The sequence below is a fragment of the Dama dama genome, chromosome X (genome assembly GCF_033118175.1).
Source record: "Dama dama isolate Ldn47 chromosome X, ASM3311817v1, whole genome shotgun sequence".
NCBI classification, from domain to species: Eukaryota; Metazoa; Chordata; class Mammalia; order Artiodactyla; family Cervidae; genus Dama; species Dama dama.
In genome coordinates this window covers 82,406,172-82,431,192 of record NC_083714.1, presented here as the reverse complement: position 1 = coordinate 82,431,192, position 25,021 = coordinate 82,406,172, and the positions used below count along the sequence as shown (strand labels likewise).

At 35.4% G+C, this 25,021-nt stretch overlaps 1 protein-coding gene across 4 annotated transcripts in view; it reads right to left on the bottom strand.

The window, feature by feature from the left end:
* The window catches only part of BRWD3 (bromodomain and WD repeat domain containing 3), a 136,525-nt gene that overhangs the window by 104,110 nt on the left and 7,394 nt on the right, over window positions 1-25,021 (bottom strand). For 3 of the 4 annotated variants that reach the window (XM_061137254.1, XM_061137258.1, XM_061137259.1), the window contains exons 5-6: window positions 19,896-20,046; window positions 18,127-18,225 (exon numbers count right to left, since the gene is read on the bottom strand). In XM_061137254.1, the coding sequence (XP_060993237.1) occupies window positions 18,127-18,225; window positions 19,896-20,046 (250 nt within the window). Of the gene's footprint in view, window positions 1-505; window positions 628-18,126; window positions 18,226-19,895; window positions 20,047-25,021 lie in introns of those variants that run through there. The other variant, XM_061137255.1, reaches the window with a different exon arrangement.

Below are 25,021 nucleotides of genomic sequence, written 5' to 3'. Positions count from 1 at the left end.
ACAGTAAAATGGTGGTTATCAGGGGCTGGGGACTAGGGGGATAGGACAGATATTTAAGGGTATAAACTTCTAGTAAGTAGTAAATAAGTCCTAGGGGCGTAATGCACAGTACAGTGAATACGGACAACAGAATTGATTTATAATCATCAAACTTGCTAAAAGACTAGAACTTAATTATTCCAATTGCTAAAATAAAATGATAATTATATAATGTGATAGAGGTGTTAACTATCATTACAATGGACATCATATTACAATATGTAAATGTATCAAATCAATATGTTGCAATCCTTAAATTTACACTATATGTGTAACAAATTACCTCAATTTTAAAAATGTGCATTAAAAATGTCTATTTTTTAAAAAAGCATAGGCTCAAATAAGCATTTGATTCAACCACAAGAAGAAATATTTGTCCACAGGTACAATTAGAAATTTAATACTTGTAATCATTTTCTGTCTTATGAAATTTTTCATTGAGATTTACATTTAAAAAGTAACTGACCTTTGTGCTCTTTAATTCTCGATATAGGAAATGCAGGAGATAGAGAAAACAGCTGCCTTTTGCAATGAGAAAATGCAAACCTGCCATCTATGACAACATGGATGAATCTGGTGGACATTATGCTAAATGAAATAAGCCAGAAAAAGATAAATATTACATGAGTTCACCCATATGTAGAATCTCTTTTTTTTAAAATATTGAATTCATACTAACAATAAAGTAGAATGGTAGCTGCCAGAGGCTTGGGGGAGACAGAAAAGGAGATATTATTCAAGGAGTACATTCAGTTTTAAGATGAAAAAAATTCTGGAGATCTAATATATAGCTAATATATGGCTTAGTGACAATAATTAGCAATAATAATCTAGTGTATACTTGAAATTTGGTAAGAAAGTGGATCTTAAGTGTTTTCATTACACACACAAATGTGGTAATCATTTCACGTCACAGACATATATCAAAACACCACGTTGTACAACTTATATGTATACAATATGTATCTGTCAAAAATAAAAAGGAAAAATGCAAACCAACACTAGGGAAGATTTTGAGAGGTTAATCACCATTTCTGAGGCCCTAGAAAATAATCTACAAGCAACCATGCTCTACCTTTCTCTCTCTGAACTAGTGTACATTATAGAATTTTGCCAGAGCTTGAAAGGGTTTTATAAAGATTAATTTCTAGTAAAACCACTCATTTACATATAAATAAACTGTGATTCAGGTTGGTGAAGCAAGTTTTCCAAAGTCATACAGGTGATAATAAACAGAGAAGGAGGGTGCTTGAACTTGGGTCCAATGTTCTTTCTTCTTATATGATAGCTGCCTCTTCAGTTAGTGCTTTATGTTTAAACATAGCAGCAATACTTATCTCCCACCAAATAAAAGATATTGATGATCAAAGCAGTGAACTCATCTCCTTGTTTTTATGGGTACCAAGTCACTATTTAATACAAAATGGTAAACAATGAGGACATGTGTCTGACGGGCAAGGAGAGCAGGGGTAAGGATATATACATCAGTAATCCTATGGGAAAAATAAAAGAGCCAGGCATGTAGCTCAATAGGTTTTGGCAGAATGGGTTCTGCTAATTCCCCCTATTTTGGCAGAATGATGGAGTAAAAACGTAACACAGTATTGAGAAAAGAACAAGTGGCCTATCTTCTTCCTTACCTATAAAATCTATAAGCATAATACAACCTATCCTGAAAATTAAGTGAAGTGAATTTTGCAGCACATCTACATTATATGTTTAACTTATTTAACCCCATGATTACTATTCATATCCCCTTTTTAAGACATGGAAGCTGAGGCAAAAAGGAGTTAAACAACTTCTCCCAGGTCCCAAGCTAGTAAGCAATACAAACAAGATTCAATCTGACCTCAGAGGCTGATCTCTTAACCAATATTCTATAATAGCTCTTTTGAAGAGAAAAAACTTTTTAAAATTAGCATTTGCCCCAAGAGGTAAACTATGCTACAATGACTATAATAGGTTTCAACACAAACCTTAACTTCTAGCCCAAACCAACTCAGAACATAATTAGATCTGCCAAATCATCCAATCCCAAAACTATAGTATAAGAAAGCAAGATAGAAAATGTTTAAAAAGAGATTGAAAACTCCTAGAAATAGGTGGACTCAGCAAGGTCATAGGAAAAAAGATACACACACACAAATCAAATGCATTTATACACACTAATAATGAATATGCAGAAACCAAAATTAAAAACACAATACCATTTTTGATCACTCAAAAAATACTTATATATATACTTAACATGTACAATATATGTATACTGTAATTATAAAATTTTGATGGAAAAAAATCAAAGGAGACCTCAATAGAGACATACCATGTTCATGGATTGGAAGTCTCCACAAAGTAAACGTCCATTCTCCCAAAATGATCTTACTGCAATTAAGTAAGCTCTTACTGCAATTCCTTTCCACAGGCTTTAACAGACATTAATATCCTTGTCCTAAAATTTATATGGAATGGCACCGGCTGGCCCTAGAAGGTCCTAGCATGTTGAAAACACTCTCAAGAAATAATAAAGTGGGAGGGATTTCTCTTTCCAATGTTAAGGCTTACTATGTAACTATAGTAATCAAAACAATGCAGTACTGGTAAAGAGTTAAATACATAGATCAATGGAACAGAATAGAGGACCAAGAAGTAGATTCACAAAAATATTCAGTTCTAATGAGATGGATGAAACTGGAGCCCATTATACAGAGTGAAGTAAGCCAGAAAGATAAAGACCATTACAATATCTTAACTGATATTTTAAAAAAGTACTAATCAAAATGCAATGGAAGAGGATATAATTTTAAATAAATGGTGCTGGAGCAACTAGACATCTATTGATTAAAAAAAAATTAACTTTCACCTCAACTTCAAACCTAAACTTCTCCAAGTTTACCAACCCATCACCTTTGCTTATGCTATTCCCTTAGTCTTATGCCAAACTTCAGCCATTACAGCTTGTCAAGATCCTTATCCTTGGAGGCACAACCTAAAATCATTCTTTTTCATGAAATATTTTTCAATCACTTCAACCAAAAGTAAACTCTCCAGCTTCATTTATCGTAGTCCTAATATTAGTTATTTGCATACATCTCTGATCTAAGATTAATTACTAGCACTTTAAGGACAGAGATCAATGTCTAATGTATCATGTACTGACTGAGCTCAGTCCCTTGGGAGCAAAAAACGCCCAAATATTTGTTCAATTAATCCAGTCCCATCTTTCCCAAAATATCCAACCATAATTCACACTACTCCAAGGTATAAATTTTCCATTTAAAATCAGACAAGCCTTTTTTTCTGTCCTATGCAGATATACTCTCACCTGGAATGTTCCCCTCTTTCAGTTATAATTTATCCTTCAAAGTTCATTTCAAAGATTACTTATTCCTTAATATCTTTCCTTATTTCTCTTAATCAGTTTCCTCTCTTCTTCCTTAATGTTCATTATTGTATTTCCCTTAAATCAGTTAGCCTGTGTCTGCTTTAGACTGAACTTTTCTGACAGTCCCTTGGACAGCCAAGAGATCAAAGCAGTCAATCCTAAAGGAAATCAGTCCCAAATATTCATTGGAAGGACTGATGCTGAAGCTGAAATTCCAATATTTTGGCCACCTGATGTGAAGAGCCAACTCAATGGAAAAGAGCCTGATGCTGGGAAAGACTGAGGACAGGAGGAGAAGGAGGTGACAGAGGATGAGATGGTTGGATGGCATCCCCAACTCAATGGGCATGAGTTTGAGCAAACTCTAGGAGACAGTGAAGGACAGAGAAGCCTGGTGTGCTGCAGTTCATGGAGTTACAAAGAGTCAGACATGACTTAGTGACTGAACAATGGATGTGGAACCTTCAGGGAAGTAAATTAGTGGCCTTACAAAAGAGGCCTAAGAAAGTTACCTTGCTCCTTCCTCCATGTAAGGTATCTATGAACCAGAAAACTGGTCCTAATCAGACACTAAATCTGCTAGAGCCTAATTTTAGACTTCTCAAACTCCAGAACAGTCAAAAATAAATGTTGTTTATAAATAACTTTGTCTATACTATTTTGTTATAGCAGTTTCAAAGGACTGAGACAATGCCTTGTACTATAATCATACTCCAGCATCTGTCTAAACTTTCCCAAAGAGTCAAATCCTTGAAAGTAAGTGCTGCCCTGAATACTTAGAAAAAGTTTTGTATCAATTTGGTGTTACAGTGTTTGCTGAATTGAATAAAAATTATTTCTAGTGTTAAACCTTCCAAACCATTGAGAATACAAATTTAATAGCAAATTTTATAGGGAATATTGATCAAATCTATAGTTCTCTTATTATGACTTCCAAAATATCATTTCTAATTCTCCCCCTGCCTCTGTAAATCTTGGCTTTTTACTTCCTTATGTTGTTTTTTTCTACTCCAACTCACTCTTGATGAAATGCTTACAGTTCATTCAAATTTTATCCTGGGCTTTCTTCTCTGTTTTCATGCTGTCCCTGCAATCTTACCTACTCACATACTAATTACTGTGAAATCTTTACCCAGAACATTATCTTTCACCTTAGCTCCGGGACCACATTTTCTACCTAATAGACATCCTTCCCCTCTACCTAGAGGTGTACCACAGATGGAGAGTTCCCAAATCAAGTTCATTATTCTTTCAGCACAAGTTTTCTATATTCGCCTTCTCCTCAATTTTGTTATTGATAGATTTATTTTTAACTCGTCTCCTTTACGCCCCATTTCCAATCAAACTGTATTATTCATCTCACCTCAAAAGTTTTGCTTGAATCAATTTGCTTATGTCAATTTCTATTGCTACTGCTCCCGCACTCATCATCTTCTGTCTACATCTACACTAACAGACTTCTCTGATTTTCCAGCCTGCCTCCTCCAGTCTCTCTCTTCTCCAATTTATCCTATACTCTGCCTCTGTCACCTGTTATCTTTTCAAAATAAAAAATTCAATCATATAATTTTCCCATTCAAAAATATCCAATATTTCCTCAGTACCTATAAGATAAAATCTGAATTCATAATTGTAGAACAGGGGTTGGCAAACTAGGGTCAGTAGGCCAAATTCAGCCCACCACCATGTTCATTCATTTACATATTATCTAGAGCTGTTTTTACACTACCACAGAGTTGAAAAATTTTAACAGAGACCAAATGATCCAGAAAGCCAAAAAAATTAAACTATCTGGCCCTTTTATCAAAAATTTTGCTGACTCCTGACATGGACAGTTCAGAATAATTGGGTCCTAACCTCACTTTGGCTCACCAGATGGCTTAGTGGTAAAGAATCTGCCTGTCATGTAGGAGATGTAGGTTCAGTCCCTGGGTCAGAAAGATCCTCTGGAGAAGGGAATGGCAACCCACTCCAGTATTCTTGCCTGGGAAATCCCAGGGACAGAGGAGACTGGCAGGTTACAGTCCATGGGGTCACAAAAAAGTCAAACACAATTTAGTTACTAAAGAACAACAAACCTTTCTTTCCAGTTTCACCTCCCACCACAAACCCTAAGCTCTTACAAGGGGTTCTATTATGGCAACTAGGAAATATATATTACTTACTTTGCTGAGACTTTTGTGGAAAGTCTGGATTTGGAGACAAAGAACAGATTCTGATAAGTTTAGATACTAAAAGTTTAGATACTAAAAATGTTTAGATACTAAAGTATCTAAAAAGTTTAGATACTAAAAAAACACTGCACTACAGTTGCATGTGAGCTAGATATTCTTTTTGTGATGATAACCTGAATACTAGATCTTTAATATTTGAGTCATTATTATCAACATTATTATCAGCATCTGTGACCCAATATCATGGGCTTCCCCAGTGACTCAGTGGTAAAGAATCCACCTGCCAATGCAGGGGTTCAATTCCTGGGTCAGGAAGATCCCATGGAGTCAGAAATGGCAACCCACTCCAGTATCCTTGCCTGCAAAATTCCAAAGGCTGAGGAACCTGGCGGGCTGCAGTCTATGGGGTCACAAAGGATTGGACACAACTAAGCAACTGAGCCTGGAGAAGGAAATGGCAACCCGATCCAGTATTCTTGCCTGGAGAATCCTGTGGACAGAGGAGCTTGGTGGGAAGCTGTCCATGGGGTCGCACAGTCGGACACAACTTAAGTGACTTAGCATGCATGCATACATTGGAGAAGGATATGGCAACCCACTCCAGTATTCTTGCCTGGAGAATCCCAGAGACAGAGGAACCTGGTGGGCTGCTGTCTATGGGGTCGCACAGAGTCAGACACAACTGAAGCAACTTAGCAGCAGCAGCAGCAAGCACACACACATGGCCCAAAATCTTAATTACATGTTATATTTGCATAACATTTTAAAGCTTATAAAGTAATTCTACAGATATATGTAACTCCATGGCTGATTCATGTCAATGTATGACAAAACCCACTACAATATTGTAAAGTAATTAGCCTCCAACTAATAAAAATAAATGAAAAAATAAAATCCTATAAAAAAAGTAATTCTACAGATATCTCATTTGAATTCACAGCAATTCTGTGAGATGTGAAGGCAAGCATTTTGTTCAATCCGCAAATGAAGGAATTAAAGCCCAAAGGAACTAAGTGTCTTGCCTAACATCAATACATGGCAGACCCTTGGTTCAATCCAGGTCTCTTGATTCTAGTTCAATAGTCTCCTTACATTTCAATGCTGTTTACTTAATGATATTATAGGAAATACAACCTAATATAATCCTGAAATAGGAAATAACTTTAACATTAAAAATATGGCAAAAACCACTACAATACTGTAAAGTAATTAGCCTCCAACTAATAAAAATAAATGAAAAAAAATGTTCTCACCCACCAAAAAAAAATTCTATATTATATTCTTCAATATTCCCTCTACCTGCAAGACACTGAACAAAATCAGCAGGGATTCTGGTATCTACTAAATTAGGTTTTACTGGAAAGTTTACCAAGATCCAAAGAGTATTCTGAAATGGCCACATCAGAGTTGTTAGAACACTCTTCTACTCCACTCATTTTCTATTTACATTGGAGAAAAATCTGTTTGTTTTAAAATTATTTTACATTGGCATGGAACATTGAACTGGTGTTAGAAAATATTTCTAGGCTAAACAAAGGATTTTCGATTCAACAAACAAGAACATCCAGAAAAGCCCTTGTTGCTCACTCAGTCATGTCCAACTCTTTGCGACCCCATGGATTGTAGCCTGCCAAACTCCTCTGTCCATCTAATTCTCCAGGCAAGAATACTGGAGTGGATTGTCATTCCCTTCTCCAGGGGATCTTCCCAATCCAAGGATCAAACCCGGGTTTCCTGCATTGCAAGCAGATTCTTTACCAACTGAGCCACAGAGAGCCCAGAGAAGCCCTTAAACAAAATAACAAATCGTTGTATGCTGACCATGCATTTCTAAAAGACTTATAAGAACAAATGTTGAAACAATCAAAATCTACTTGGGACTGAAAGAGTAAACTATCAGCTAGGGCTGAAAAAGAAAAAAGCAGCTCTGCAATTATCAGGCTGTGAAGACAGACACAGATAAAGCCAGCTGCAAAGTTAACAGGAAACACTGTTCTTCCCAAGGTCATGCAGCAGTTGTAAATAAACTATCATAATGACCCCTTCTTTGGGTGATTACTGCTTTCTTACCAATGATGCCCCCATCCTCACTTTGGTATTTTCATTTCTTACTGGAACAATATACCCAACTCCTATACTGCCCTGATTCATAACAGTACCCAACCCCTAGTTAATCCCCACTTCTCTCAATTTGCCTCAGAAGCAGCCACCAATCCAGAACTAATCCTGGCTTCCTTCAGATTGACCTCAGAATTATTCAGTGGTAAGCCAAAATTCACAAAGACACTTCCCTCCTCCCTCTTGCCCAAAGGCCTTCCATGGTCCCTCAGGAGTACACTCCTTCACTATGAGTCAATACATTTGATTTTGTCAGACTACAGGCTTGTTCCTGGTGGTCTCTGTCTGATGAGACCTTAACAAGGTAAGTTATTTTGAATTACCCTACACATTCAGCAGTTTAGTACTGAGAAAAGCCCTCTCCACTCCAAAACAAAAAATTCATGAAACTAAACCTGAAAATCACTAAGCACAAGAAACTTCCACTTCCAATAAAGATGAACAACACACTGAATTCTACTCCTCATATCACAGGAGATATCAATGGTGCTAAGAGATAATAATGCTTAACCAAAACCAGGTAACTACTCTGTGTGACCCTATGGACTGTAGCCTGCCAGGCTCCTCTGTCCATGGGCTTCTCCAGGCAAGAACATTGGAGTGAGGTGCCATGTTCTCCTCCAGGGATCTTCCCGACCCAGGAATTAAACCCGTGTCTCATATATCTCCTGCATTGGCAGGCAGGTCCTTTACCACTAGGGCCAGCTGGGAAGCCCAGTAACTACTGCATTTGCTAGAAAAAACACTGTATCTTCAACTTGGCATCAAGCTCGAGATAGCAGACTCCAATATGATGCCTATAGCATCAAGAAGAAATGTTTTAAAATCCACTAAAACAACTCCTTATAACTTATATGCAGAGTACATCATGAGAAATGCTGGGGTGAATGAAGCACAAGCTGGAATCAGGATTGCCGGGAGAAATACCAATAACCTCAGATATGCAGATGACACCACCCTCATGGCAGAAAGTAAAGAGGAACTAAAAAGCCTCTTGATGAAAGTGAAAGAGGAGAGTGAAAAAGTTGGCCTAAAGCTCAACATTCAGAAAACTAAGATCATGGCATCTGGTCCCATCACTTCATGGGAAATAAGATGGGGAAACAGTGGCTGACTTTATATTTTTGGGCTCCTGCAGATGAAATCACTGCAGATGGTGATTGCAGCCATGAAATTAAATGACACTTACTACTTGGAAGGAAAGTTATGACTAACCTAGATAGCATATTAAAAAGCAGAGACATTACTTTGCCAACAAAGGTCTGTCTAGTCAAGGCTATGGTTTTGCCAGTGGTCATGTATGGGTGTGAGAGTTGGACTGTGAAGAAAGCTGAGCACCGAAGAATTGATGCTTTTGAACTGTGGTGTTGGAGAAGACTCTTGAGAGTCCCTGGACTGCAAGGAGATCCAACCAGTCCATCCTAAAGGAAATCAGTCCTGGGTGTTCAATGGAAGGACTGATGCTGAAACTCCAATACTTTGGCCACCTCATGCAAAGAGTTGACTTATTGGAAAAGACCCTGATGCTGGGAGGGATTGGGGGCAGGAGGAGAAGGGGACGACAGAGGATGAGATGGCTGGATGGCATCACCGACTCGATGGGCATGAGTTTGAGTAAACTCCGGGAGTAAACTCCCTAGGCCTGGCGTGCCGCGATTCATGGGGTCGCAAAGAGTTGGACACGACTGAACTGAACTGAACTGAAAACAACTCCATAACAGTAAAGCAAAGTTGTGACCTTCTAGGAAATAGTAGCTATACATCTACCTCAAAGACAAACCTCAGGAATGTGGGGGTAGGGTAGAGGATGAAACAGGGAGAAGCCTGCTTTCAGCAAAAGCTTAAGACAATCAAAACAGTACCAGGCTCAGCCAATAACTGCTAACCAAATAAAAGACTTAAGGCTGTATACACACAAGGCAGAAAAGATTATTGTTCACAGATCAGGCTTCTTATACCACACCCATCAACAACATCTTCAAATACATTTTTTCAGAAGACAAGCCTTATTTAAAGAGTGCTAAAATATTCTTGGATTAGTCTTTTCTCTTTCACAAAAAAAGTCACATGATTAACATTTATAGTCATGTATTTTAATTTTAATTAGAAAATAGAATGATAGCATATATACCACTTTCTGATTGGTTAAAATATTGTTAAACATATCAATCAGCTCCTATAAACAGAGAGGCCTATAACAAACCAAGAAAATACTGTCAAAAACATCAGACTTCCCTGGTTGTACAATGGATAAGAATCCACCTGCCAGTGCAGGTGACATGGGTTTGATCCCGGGACCAGGAAGGAAGATCCCACATGCCACGGAACAACTAAGCCCCTGTGCCAAAACTACTAAGCCCACAAAACTCTAGAGCCCATGAACCACCCAAGGGCCACGGCTACTGAAGCCTGCGTACTCTAGGGACCTGAGAGCTGCAACTACTGAAGCCCATGCACTTAGAGCCTGTGCTTCACAAGAGAAGCCACTGCAATGAAAAGTCTGTGCACTACAATGAAGAGTAGCCCCCACTCCTTGCAACTAGAGAAAAGCCCACAGACAGCAACAGAGACCCAATGCAATAAAAAAATAAATAATTTAAAAATGTATACATAAAAAAAGAACATTGGAAACTGACTCATGAAATTCAGTGTCAACTCAAGATTTAAAATGACTAGTAGTGTTTTCTTTGTGAAGCTTGGTTTGTGATTTCCCAAAATAGCTCTGCATGCATGAGTGCCTGCTAAATCACTTCAGTAGAGTTCAACTCTTTTGCAACCCCATGGACTGCAGCCTGTCAGGCTCCTCCATCCATGGAATTCTCCAGGCAAGAACACTGAAGTGGGTTAGTATGACCTCCTCTAGAGTATCTTCCCAACCCAAAGATCGAATCCATGCCTCTTAGGTCTCCTGCATTGGCTGGGGGGTTCTTTACCACTAGAGCCACCTGGGAAGCAAATTAACATAAAGTCTCAAAAGAAGCCAGAAAAAAAAAAAGAAAAATGAATTTTAATAAAACCGGAAAACTGTAGTAGAAGCAAAACAGAACTATTTCTTTCATGGATTTGATGCTACTATGAATCAAATTAGGTCTCTGAAACCTTAATCACATAAAGTAACAACAGCTTTACAATCTTTAAGGCTGATGCCATTCCCACCCTCTTAACACCCATCCACAGTACAATTTAAATAAAACTAGTAAATCCTAAAGCTATTGGTATTCATGGTCATTGAATGTCTTATTACTAGATAATACTAAGATATAGCAAAGAAACAGTATTTCTAATTCCATTCAGCCTTTCTGCAAAGTTCACTTAATATAATTTGAGAATAAATATTCTAAATCTTCATTTTACTATATTCTTCTAAACCATTTCATTTGATTTGGTTATTATACACAAACATTTTAGACTGCCTTTTCCTCCAACTAAACAAATCTAGAACTGTTTACAGCTTCCTTTTGTGAACTATAAATATAAAATTCTATTTCTATAAGGTACCGAGTAAAATGTATATAACAAGTACTAAAAGATCCTTTTAGAATACTTTGATGTATGTTGAAAGAAAAAGCTAAAGAAATGAGAACGAATGATAAGGAAAGGAAAAAAGTGTTGATAACAGAATTAAACAAAACTCTTTTTCCTTTTTTCTTTAGTTCTACCACTTTATTGCTACCACCCCATCTCCCTCCACCCTCGTGCACACATGCTCAGTCATGTAACCCCATGGACTGCAGCCTGCCAGGCTCCTCTGTCCATGGACTTTTCCAGGCAAGAATACTGGAGTGGGTTGCCATTTTCTTCTCCTAAAACTTTTTCATTATACTTTACATGATCATACTAAGACAATAAAATCTATTTTCCTTCAAATAAATCAAATAAAATTATTTGCCCTAATAATACAACGGTGATTCCAGAAATGGATACGAGGGGCTAGAAACTCACATAAGCTATAAAAAACCATAAAAATGCCTTTAAAAGGGATGCTTCCATTTCCATGTAACAGCAATTATAGCACTTCCATTCATTTAATATTTAGTAAGGACTCACAATGTAGAATGTACAAAAAGACTGAGTTTATATTCCACTTCTAATCACTTGCAGGTGTGACAAGAATCCCTTGCTCCTCTCCAGATATTAAATAAAAAGGTAATAACTTTAGAAGTAACTTGCTTCATGCACAATTATCAAGCACAAAAAGGAGGAAGGTGAAGTGGAGGGAAGCAAGCAACAAACAGCAAGGCCTAGCCAAAGAGTAATCCATGGGCAAGAGATGAAAACTACATAAAATCAGAGCGGAAGGATGACAAATATTCCTGGCAGAAACCCTGTCACCTCAGCCAAATAAGGCATAAATTAGACTCCTTTCTTTCAATTTATATTTACATATTAACAAGAGGCAGATTTCCCACCTCCAAGTGAATTCTGGCTTTAAGTGTGACATATAACCCTACAATGAATGCCAATAAGTCAAGAGTCAATCAATGCTAAATGGAAGCTTATGAAAACAAATATTAATTTGTCTATAGAGTTAATATAAGTCTTCTGAGCTGTGTAAGGTATAAATTACAGGCCTACTATGCAAATTATAGGACACTGCTATATGTCAACTGTACTAAAGATAAAAGGGGTAAAACACAAAAAAGGTTTAGAGTGTTACTGCATCATACTCTTCACTCAGTTTAGAAATACAAGAATGTACATTTGTTCCTTGGGTATTACATTAAGCTGCAAGCTAAAATGAACAAGCTATCTTGCTGCCATTTCTATAATTTTATGAAAACTGTTCAGAATGTGATAACTAGGACAATTTCTGAAATCTTTACCATGATGGGTAACAACTATAATACTAGTTCTTCCAAATACCCATTTTGAACAGACATGAAACAGATTTTTTTAAATTATTTCTGTATTGAAAAACTAGCTCATAGCAGATTTGTGTTGGTGTGAAATTATATTTTCAAATTTTAGTGTGACCACTACACAGTTTCCAAGACAACTACTAATTTTTAAAGGGATAAAGAAGTAAAAATACATAGTGACTAGAGTGCAAGATCTCAAACAATACTACAAATATTAATTACATATGCTCCAAGATTTCTTTGAGTGGCATTAGGTATTAATACTGTTTTGAAGAAAAAAGGACTCACAGACATGGGAAACTTATGAATACCTAAAAGGATAGTGGACAGGAAGGAAAAAAATCAGGAGATTGGGATTAACCTATATACACTACTATTTATAAAATAGATTAAATAAGGACCTACTGTATAGCACTATACAGTAGTGCTATATAGTAGGGAACTATATTCAGTATCTTAACCTATAATGGAAAAGAATCTGAGAAGTAGATAAATATACATATAACTGAATCACTTTGCTATATACTTGAAACACAACATTGTAAATTAACTATACTTCAATTTTTAAAAAAAGGTTAAAAAAGATTAAGACAGAGACTTAATATGAAAAAATACTATTTTTAATTCAGTTCAAGTTTCTTCCTCTGATTTGACACAAAGCAAAATCAACTTGATTAGTCAAGCATACAACTAATGAGGTAGAATGACTGGAGCTTAGACCTATAATAATGTAAATATAGGCACTGGCCCTGCCCTAAAGTAATTTGGAAATTTACTCCTGGTACACTTAAGTCACATACATTTAAAGTACTACAGTTGTTAGCCTGAAGAGTATGCGGGAAGTAACTCCCAAATTTCATTCCATGCTCCCTCCCCTCCATTTCATTAAATTACTAAATAATATTGCTGATTAACTGCACAGAAGATGGAAACATCTGAATACACAATCCAATATAGTAGAGTCCAGATAAGGTAAAAATTTACTGGGTTTGGCCAAAGACAACTGTAAAACTCTGAGTGGAAAAAAAAGTGGCACAGTGTGATTTTTAAAGTGAATTACTAAACTCATAATAGGAAAAGTTAAAGTCAGCTTCTGAGTACAAAAATTGGAAACACTCCAGGTTAAGTATGTAGAGTGAATATTAGTCAACAGATTATTAACAAATTATGCACCTATCCAGAGGGCTGCTTACTGATTCCCACATAGGTCTAGATATGCACTGTCCATTAGCTATATGTGCTTACATAATGTCAAATTACTTAAAATTTCATAAAATTAAAAACTTAGGGGCTTCCCTGGTGTCACAGTGGTAAAAAAAAATTCTCCTTCTAATGCAGGGGACACTGGTTCTATACCTGGTCCAGGAAGATCCCACATGCTGTGGAGCAACTAAGCCCATGTGCTATAACTACTGAGCTTGTGCTCTAGAGCCAGTGGTCTGCAACAAGAGAAGCCACTGCAATGAGAAGCCTGCACATTGCAACTAGAGAAAAGCTCGCCAAAAAAATAACTAAAATTAAAAACAAAAACTTAGACCTCAGATACAATAGCCACATGTGACTAGTGGCTACTGTTTTCGATATCACAAGATAGGACATCTCCATTATCACTGAAAGTTCTTTGAGATAGCACTATTCTACATAAAATGTCAGTTAAAATGAGTGCCAAGAAATGACTAATAAAATTCTAACATTACTGAATAAAATTGTAAACGTGGGACATATCTATTTACAATAAAAATTCTAAAGAAAGTAGGACTAGAAGGGAACATTCTCAACCTGATAAAGAGCATCTATAATCATATGTAATGGTGAGATTGCCCGCTTTCCCTATAAGAATGGCAACAAGGCAAGGACATCCAGTTTCATCACTTCAATTCACCAGTGTACTTGAGGTACTAGCAGTTCAATGCAAAAAAAAAAAAAAGAAAACAACAACAACACCATAAGGCAAACAAGATTAGAAAGGATAAAGTAAACCTGTTTTTATTTGCAGACAACATGATCATTCATGTAGAGAATCCCAAAGAATCTCAAAAAACTAGAGGCTATTTGATGTAGTTAGTGGAATTGTGGATTTAGTGATATATATATATATATATATATATATATATATATATATCATATATATATATATTTTCTATTTACTGAAAACTGAAATTTTAAAATACATAATTTAAAATATCATCAGAAACCCAGGAAATTCTTAGGGAAAAATTTCATAAAACATTGCTGTGAAAAATTTTAAAAGATCTAAATAAATGGAGAATTATACTATGCTCCTAGAATTGAAGGCTCAATGTTACTAAGATATTAATTTTCCCAAAATTAATCTATAGCTGCAAAGTAACCCCAAACAAAATCTATATCACTTTTTTAATAGAAATTGATATTCTAATCCTAAAATTATACCTTGCTAGTAGAATACAAAATGAGATAGCTACTTTCGAAATAATTTGACAGTGTCTTAAAGTTAAACCTGCACTTACCATATGATCCAATAATCCACTACCTAGCTATTTACCCAGAGAAATGAAAAAAGATGTTCATGCAACAACGTGTACATTTATAGGCCTTTATTTATAACAGCCAAAATATGGAACCCAAATGTCCATCAACTGATGAATGAACAAACAGACTGTAGTATATCCATATAACAGAATACAACTTGGTGAAATGATATGCATGAATCAGAAGAATTTGGTCTAAGCGAAATCAAACAAGCACAAAAGGCTACATACTGTATAATTGCATTAAGATGAGATTCTAAATAAGGCAAAAGTACAGTGATAGAGATTAGTGGTTTCTAGGGATTGAGGAATAGGGGACTGACTCTAAGGAGGCACGAAAGACATTTAAGGAGTGATACAAATGTTCCATATTTGTATTGTGCTACTGGTGGTTATATAAATGTATACATTTGTCAAACCTCATTGAACTGCACACTTCAAAGGGCAGAACTTGGGAATTCCCTGGTGGTCCAGTGGTTAGGATTCAGCTTTCACTGCCAGCCAGGTTCAATCCCTGGTTGTGGAACTAAGATCCCACAAACCTCATGGCAGGGACCAAAAGAAAAAAAGGGGAGAACTTTTTTATGTGAATCATACACACACCGTAATGTACTTGACTTAAAAAAAAAATAAAAGTAATGCGGCTAATTCTCAATCTTCTGAGTGCTGTAAGTATAGATATGTTACAAAGTATTGGTAACATCTGTTTGGTTTTGGTTTGTTTTTTTGGGCTGGGATTGAACCAGGACCTTGGCAGTGACAGCACAAAGTCCTGACCACTGGACTGTCAGGGAATGCCCCATGAAATGGTTCAGAAATAAACTGAAAGACAAGCAGTGTAATGTACGCCAGCCACATACTTCTCTGGGCTATGGATTTTTCTTCTGTAAATAGGGGTTTACAACCCAGTTTCCCAAATTTATTACCAGGAAACTTTCAGAATGTTACAGGGAAAGGGATTTCCACTGTCAAATTACTTAGATAATGTTCTCCCAAAGAGATGATTCACAATGCGTTTTAGTATATGAGCAGTCCTACATGTAGTCATTTTTTCCCATATTTTTTTAAACTCAGTGTTTTTCACATTTACTTGACCAAGATAAGAAATAATATTAATAAAAGTTCTTTCTAGTGCTAAGATTCTTTTATAAAACCTTTAAGACTTACTTTCATGATTAAGCTTTATTTACATAGGGGAACTATAAAACTAACTGATTTAAAAGTAGCTATGGAAAACTATACTCCACCATGAGAAAACTATTTCAAAGGACAAATTTTAAAAGATCTCCTATTCCTAGTCAACTCCCTTGAGTTTTTATCAGGTTCTGAATTCTAAATATGTTGAACTTAAGTATCTTGACTAGTACATACTACATGAAAACATATCATATTTGAACTATCTCTATTCTAATAGCTCCTCCTCAAATAACATGGCAGATTTAAGAATGTGAAAGCATCAATGACAGGGACACTAAAATTCCCAAGCAATTAACATTATGAATAACAATTCAATTACAATGCAATTACTGTAAAAAACCAACAAAAGTTCAAATGCATATGTGCAGTATTAGAATTTTTTAAAAGAAAAGAGAAGAATAAAGAAATATTGAAAACCTAATACTCTAAAGCCTGCTCTTCAACACTTCACATGTGACCACTGAAGGAAGCAATAAAGCATATAAACAATATTGATAGTGTGGCTAAAACTATTATATCTTCTGAACATAAATAAATACATGAATAATAAAAGCTATCTCAATATAATTCAATCAATAAAGCTTAAGGGAAAAGTGAACACCAGAAAATTCTGGATGGTGAACAAACTACCCCGGAAAATGAAAAAAAGTGTTAAAAACACCATGTCAAATTAGACTCAACCTAGTAGTCTACTTTTTCTGGTAAAATCCAGGCTATCAAAGAGTACTGTTGGCAATATAGATCAAAGAATCCAAAATTATCTTAATAATGCTTATGAATCTTTTATCAATGACTTCATCTAAATATTTTAAAAATTATTTCTAGTCTAAATTTATCTAACCTCTTTGGGTAAATAAGTTCTATAAGCTAATTATGTATTCTTATTTTTCAATTCGAATTTAAGGAATATTCTCTAGGCACTGGGCACTAAATAAAATAATTTAATTGTTCAGAAGAGTGAGAAAATAGGAAAACAGAGTGGCAGTTACTCATCTATCTGCTTGGTTCTATACAGTCTTTGCAAGAATTAAATTTAGTATAAATGGTTTTGTTAGCTAGATCTTCTCAGGAACCATACTAGCATTTCTTTACAATGTTCTGGCCAGAGATGACCCAGGATAATATGAAAAGGACATAAGAATTTCAGTAAACTACATATGGGAAGGGTGATATTTCTTCCTTTTAATAAAGATAAAACTTATTGTATCATTATAAGTTTGGCAAGCAAATATAAGAAAAATATACTTCTGTTTCCTTCTAAAATCTGTCTTTACATAGTTCCCTGTAAAATCTTTGAGCTTGGCACAGAAATATGTAAATACACTTCCATATGGCTAAAAACACCTGAACTATATAAAAAAGGAAATGCTTCTGCTAAGAAGAAAGAAAAAGACAGGCAAGGAGAGGAAAGAAGTGGAAGGGGGCGGGGAGGATGGGGGAGGAAGAGAGGGGAGAGGAGGAAAGGGGATAGGGAGGGGAAGGAGAGAGGAGAGAAAAAGGAGGGGTCTTAAGAGGGAAGGGAGGGAGAGGGGAGAGGAGGGAAAAAACAAGGGAAGAGGATGGAAGAGGAAAGGAAAAGGAGGGAAGCAGGGGAGGGAGGAGGAGGGAGAGAGGGGAGGGGAATAAAGAAAATGAATTAAAAAAAAATCACCTTTTACAAAACTATGATTATATTTGCTTTAAGAAAAATGCTTTAAAAAAATTCTGGACCAACCATGAAACACCTCAAAACGTAAGCAGTTCATTTACATTTCAATTTTAATTCTGATACCTATTTTTGGGTTTATAATGAGTTCAGGAAGGAACAAATCAAGAATGTGTTTATAACTCACATGGACATTACTCACCCACATTTGGAGGTTTCACATAATTTACAGGTAGTTCTGGAGGTCTGCCTCTATGTAGAGCTGCAAAAGCAGAGCCATTCCATAGTGTACTCTTACAGTCTACACAAAAAGATTCAAAAGTTAGTCAAGGCATAGAATATTTTTTAAACTGCACCTCAGAGGCAAATGTCTATTTTAAATTTCATTTGTTGAAATACATTTATAACTATTAAAACCACAATAAAAAAGTAACATATATGTTTAAACATGCTATAATCTATATTATGGCAGGTAAACACCAATGCCTTCATATTATCATCAGGATATTTCACTTTCTGTGCTGACCTAGAATCAAAGCTCTTATTATACATATATTTGAATCTTATGTAAATATGTCATGGATTAATACGGTTTTAAGTTTATATTGGTCCCCTTCTGGATCTTTAGGCTTACACATGTCTACTCATATAAAACTGTATAAGCAAGGAAATGAATATAGCACAAGTATGCCAAGTAACATTCAGAAATTTATACTTTGTGTATGCTCATGTTATGGAGTGACTGCCAGTACTGTAACAGGTAACAACACTATGTATCAGATGAAAACTGAGTAAAAATAGTTGTGTTTTTTGTCTTTAATGTTTATGTCAAAATTCAAGCAAATATGAAATATTCCTAATAATTCAACTTTGAAACAAAAGTATTCTACCAATCTCCCAAAAGATGTCAAGCTAACTGAATCAAAGAATTTCCTTAAATTATAAAAGAGATAATAAAAAACTGGTATCATTTATGCAACCATTTATTTATCTTTGTGAATTAGGATTTTTAAAAACATTATGCTAAAAAAGCAAAACAGAAATAAATTGGTTTCTAGATAGACCTGAAGTATTTAATTCACTAAGGCATCCTTAACACCTAATTACACATTTTTATGTTCAGAAAATTCTATCTATATAATTTACATACTGGGGTTCCATGTAAAACTTTGGGGAGGACTTCCCTGGTAGTCCAGTGGTTACGAATCCATCTGCCAATGCAGAGGATGCAGATTCGATCCCTGGTCCAGGAAGATTCCACAAGCCATAGGGCAACTAAGCCTGTGTACCACAACTACTGAGCTCGCGTGCCACAGCTACTGAAGTCCTAGAGCCTAGAGCCTGTGCTCCGCAACAAGAGAAGCCACGGTAATAAGAAACCCAAGCACCACAACTAGAGAGGAGCCCCTGTTCACTGCAACTAGAGAAAGCCTGCACACAGCAACAAAGACCCAGTGCAGCCATAAATCAATTAATAAATTAAAAAACAACTTTGGGGAAAATCTGTAAAAGACTGAAAACAGTGGAGTAGAGTAACTGTTACTGAAAAATGATGGATTGATACCTTTGTTTAAATATCTTTAAATATAAACATCTTGACAAATCATAATTCTAATTTACCTGTTATGAAATACCCCTTGTGATTAGAATATCAAGACTCAAAGATTAAGAACATCAAAATGTAATGAAAGAATATTTTACACATTTATACTGTACTAATCAGAGCAGTGATCTTTTGAGATCTCTATTCCACAGGGTTACAAAGAGATTTTATATCCTTTACCTCTACAGTATTCACTGTTTTACAGAAAAGGGCACCATTTAGGCCTCTAGAAATTTACTTGTATAATAGGAAAATAAAAACAAGATTGGCAAGATAAGAAACTAGAAGAAAATTAGTATTTAGAAAAGCCTGGGAACATTTCATTCACATAAAAATATTCCTTTCTCTAAAAACTGTAAAAATCTTACCTTTGGCATCCCTTAACAGAGACTGCCGACCAACACCGAGTAATGTCTGTACCCCAGGAACACTCTGAGGGATCTCCTTATCTAGTAAGGGACCAATCCGCTCACAAATTTTAAGGAGGTAGTCTGGAGGAATGTGTGCATTGGCTGCCACCTAAAAAGCATAAATGAAATACAGGAAAACAAATTTGGTTTAAAGATATTACCAAACTGCTCCAATATGGAACAAAGTACAATTTTAAAGTACACAACAAGGAAAACAACATTTTAAATATTTAATACTTCAACCAAATTTAGGAAACAGCTACAAAGAATTAAGCACCATTTAAGCAAATATTAACATGTAAATGACAAGGCAGTTTAACTTACTTTTACATGTTTTGATTAAATCATTTGCTTAGCTGTTCATCTTATACAAGTAAGTGTTACAAAACAGCAAAGAAGTACAAAGATGATGGCTAAATTCTACTAGTACTTGATCAGCAGGGACAAACTGATCAAGAATCAGAGAATCTAGGTTCTATATAAATGATAAGAATGCAAACAAAGGTATTACTTCCATAAAACTCCCACTTAAGCCCCTTTAGGATTAACAGTACATATTTGCTTAATTAAAGCAGCACTCTTTCCCTAAAAAAGCTAATTGGTTTTCAAAAGAGTATAAAATTAATGATAATTTTATATACCATGTTCTAAACAACTAACCTATGTACTTAAAATTCAATGCAACAACTCATTTGTAAAACACAATTTTTGAAGATGGCTAACAAATGCAGACAGGAATGAGACAATAAAACAACAAAAGTGGTTTCCATTTTTTATCTAAGCTAGTGTTAAAGTTACGGATGTGTTTCACAAATACCTAATTATTAAAACAGTAAACAGGGTAAACTAGAATATTAAAAATCCTTAGATAAAAAGAACACCTACATTTTCATCTTGACAAAAGGTCCTAAAATCTATCTAGTTATAAAGTTACAACGCCAATTTTTATAAGTGCTATAGAGAGAGAGAAACACATATGTGTGTGTATATATATACCTGCCATCACATAGAACACACATCAATATATTACCACCAAATCAAGAACAATATAGTACAAAAGATAATTTTGTAAATCATCCTTAATGATCACCAGCAGAAGAGATTATGTGTTTTCTTGATAAATATTGGTTCACTGAATCAATGAATAAATAAAAACCAAAGTCTACCTATAAGCAAAATCAGAAGAATTCACAGAGGAAAAATACTTCTCCTATCAGATTGTTTTCTTAGGAAACACAGGTTGAAGAACTACAATCCAACATGTATGTAGGATCTGGGGATAAGTGATCTACCATGACTTTTTAAAATTATTTATTGCCAATTATCTTTTACAAGCCCCCTCGAAAACCTTTTTTTTTTTTTTTTGCCACAGGACATGACATGTGGGATCTTAGTTCCAGACCTGGGATAGAACCCATGCCTCCTGCCCTGGAAGTATTAACCACTGGACCATCGGAGAAGCCCCCACAAACCAATTTTGATCTACCCAAATCACTGGGGCCTGCGCAACTGTCATGATGGTCAGGAAGAATGGCAACTTAATCTGATTACTCTTTATTTGCATCTGGATTGGGACAAAGGATAAAGCCAATTCTTTCAGTTACTTCATACAAATCTAGTTTGTTTCTAAGCAATTAACTACATAGAACTAAAATAATACAAGTAATATTAAAGTCAAAGCAGGTGATGATTCAATTTAAAAGCCCTTTTTGTTGTTGTTGTTACCTAGAGACACTGATGGGCTTCCCTTAAAGAATCTATTGCAATGCGGAAGACCTGGGTTCGATCCCTGGGTTGGGAAGATCCCCTGGAGAAGAGAAAGGCTACCCACTGCAGTATTCTGGCCTGGAGAATTCCATGGACTGTATAGTCCATGGGGTCACAAAGAGTCAGACACAACTGAGCGACTTTCACTTTTCAGAGACACTGATATCCTAGAACCCTAGTTTGTAATTCATCATCTCCACAAGAGGGCATTCCTAAATAGGCCTACACACAAATATAATTAATACTCCCAAAAATATATACATCACAAAGAAAAAAGCCTTAAAATACAGCATATTAACATCTATAATAGTTTGTGCCTTTTTCCCCAAAAAACTGTCTTGTATAAACTGGGCTTCTGTTAACATTTTCCACCAAGTAAATGTTATAAGAAGGCTTTACACATGATGGTAGTTGATGTCTTCAGTGGTATTTTCTATTCTATCAATTTTCTTTTCCTCATTTCATTACCATCTCAAGAGTTACAAAAAGCTAACTACCCTAGAACTTGAAATATACAGTAATATATACCCAGAAAATAGGAGTTCTCTGATATGAATTTTGAGAATTACCCTCTTATAGAAAGCTGTCAGATTTATGTCTTCTTTATGATTATATAAATTTTATTAAGAATCAAGCAGTAAGAAAAGGACAAAAAATAAATATAATCTTACTTCAAAAACCCTTACTACTTAAAGTTGAATATTTCAACAATTATGTCTTGAACTGAAATCTTAGGCCCCCTGGCTACTTCATTTTATAAAAACAATGATATTTAGGGACTTCCCTAATGGTCCAGTGGCTAAGACTCCAGGTTTGACCGTTGGTCAGAGAACTAGTTCTCACATGCCACAACTAAGAGTTTGAATGCTGCAACTAAAGATCCCGCATGCAGCAACAAAGATCAAAGATCCTGCCTGCCGCAACTAAGACAGATGTGTGTGTACATCCAAATAAATAATGAAAACAAATTTTTTAAAAAATGATGTTCGATTTTCAGGTGTGTGTGTGTGTGTACATGCGCACATGGGTGTGCATGCGCACGCTCATTTCTGTCTGACTCTTTGTGACCCTGTGGACTGTAGCTTGCAAGGTCCATGGAATTTTCCAGGCAAGAATACTGGAATGGGTTGCCATTTCCTCCTCCAGGGGATCTTCCCAGCTCAGGGACTGAACCTATGCCTCTTGTGTGTGTCTCCTGCATTGGCAGGTGGATTCTTTAACATCTGCACCAACAATTATATAAACTTTTTATCATTTCCTCGGTAATTATTTTAAAACACAGAATCATTAATTAAGCAACTAAAACAAGGCTCATCTACTCTCAAATTCTTCCCCTTGAAAATCTGCATTATAAACTATTAAATAAAGTTCACAAGTTTGCTTTTCACCCTATACAACAGAAAAATTACTCAACTTCTAGGCAGTCCCATTCAAAAATTGATTACTCTAAAATCAATAAAAATTTGATTATAAAACAGTACTAGAGGAACACAGAGAAATTCTATCAACACAATGGCAGTAACAATACTTTTGAGTTTGAACATGCTCTTCTCCTTTAAATAACATTAGCAGGCTTCCAGACTTTATCAGCACAGTTCTTGCAAATAACGGTTTCTTCTAAATCAAACTTCAGGACTTAGAAGTGGTATAAACGTTTACTTCAACCCATGTTCTTTGATTAAAGCTGGAATTTCTTAAAGGTGATCTTTTTAAACATAGGAACTCTTACCTACACTCAGTAATTACATTTCTAAGTTTTTAAAAAAATTCTATATTAGAATTACATGTGAATATAATGAAATATATAATAAAATATAATATCAAAAGTATGTATTAAAAATATTCTATGAAATTAATGCCTTATTAAAAGCTATTTTTTTTATTAAAACTCAAAGCATTCTAATTTCAATTATTTAACCAAATTTCTCTTTCTGGAATATAATGACCAACAAGTAACAGAACAAGTGCTTTCAGATTGGAAGAAGAAAACCATTCTCTAAAAACACAGTTCAAGAGTATAATACAAACTTCTGTATTATTTTGTAAAAAAAAAAACTCCAAGGAGTTAAATCATAAAACTTTTGAACTGGAAGGATCCTTATATATAATTAACTTAATTCCATATCTGAGTAGGAAAAACAGATTCAGAGAAGTGATGTCCAATGGTCACAATGAATGAATAGCAATCTGGGTCTCTCTGCCCACTGTTATTTCTATTACTGCCCCATTAAGGCAGCTGAAAAATGAAGGTGATTAATACAAAGACTACAAAAAATTAAAACTATAAAATCTGAATAAACTGAAAGAAATTAAATAAAGCCTAGATTATAAATAAACCTTCTTAACAGGAAGACTGGCTGACCTAAAGAGCAAATCTAACAACTGAAATTACCACATTTCAAAATCATTATGACAACTGAGAAGACCAGAGAGATCCTACCAGTCATAATTAGTTAAAAGAAATCCAGCTGGGCACTGAATAAAACACAAAGGGTCCCTAATCTCAGGGGGCCAGGCCTGCACCAAGAGCTATATTTGAAATACTAATTTTCAGATGGCCATGATAGTAATTTTACTTCGCGTTTTGAAATAATAGGATCAGACAAGTAACTAAAAAACGAAGAAAAAAGAATTGTATATTTTGTTTTCTAACTAAAATCATGACTACACAGGAAAAATGAAGAATGAAACTGAGAACATATGCTGAAGAAGTAAAATGCAACATTTTATCTGAGATTTAAAATGTTCTTTTTTCTGGTGGAGGAGGGGGAAGAGAAAAAGCACATATGCAGTTTATCATAGGACTTTCTGATATCTAGGGACAGAAAACGAAACAGATTTTGAAAAATACAGCAAGGCTTTAAGATAAGCATGATACTCTGAAGTCTAAGAGCCTGAATTACTCAAGTTCTAAAACTGACCAGCTGTTACTTCTTTTGGGAGTGTGATACAGGGAAAAGACTTGGATTTGAATTTTTCCAGCATCCCCAGGCCCCTACTTATGTGACCTGCAAAGTTATTCAGCCTCTCTGACTCTGAGCTCCCTCATCTGTAAAACAGGGAGTAATGATAGCTACTTAATATTATTTGTAAAACAAAAACAAAACCATTCATTCAGACGTTTAAAGTATAGGGATATAATGAGAGATTAAATTGCTGCCCTAAGAGAATCCATAGTCCGAGTTGGGAAAACTAATAGATAGAAACAAATCAAATCTACAAGTGCCCAGAGGTTTAGTACAGAAAGCTAAAGGCATAAAGTACAGTACCTCATTCACCCTGGGGATAGGGGTTCATGTCTAATTTCACACCCGGAT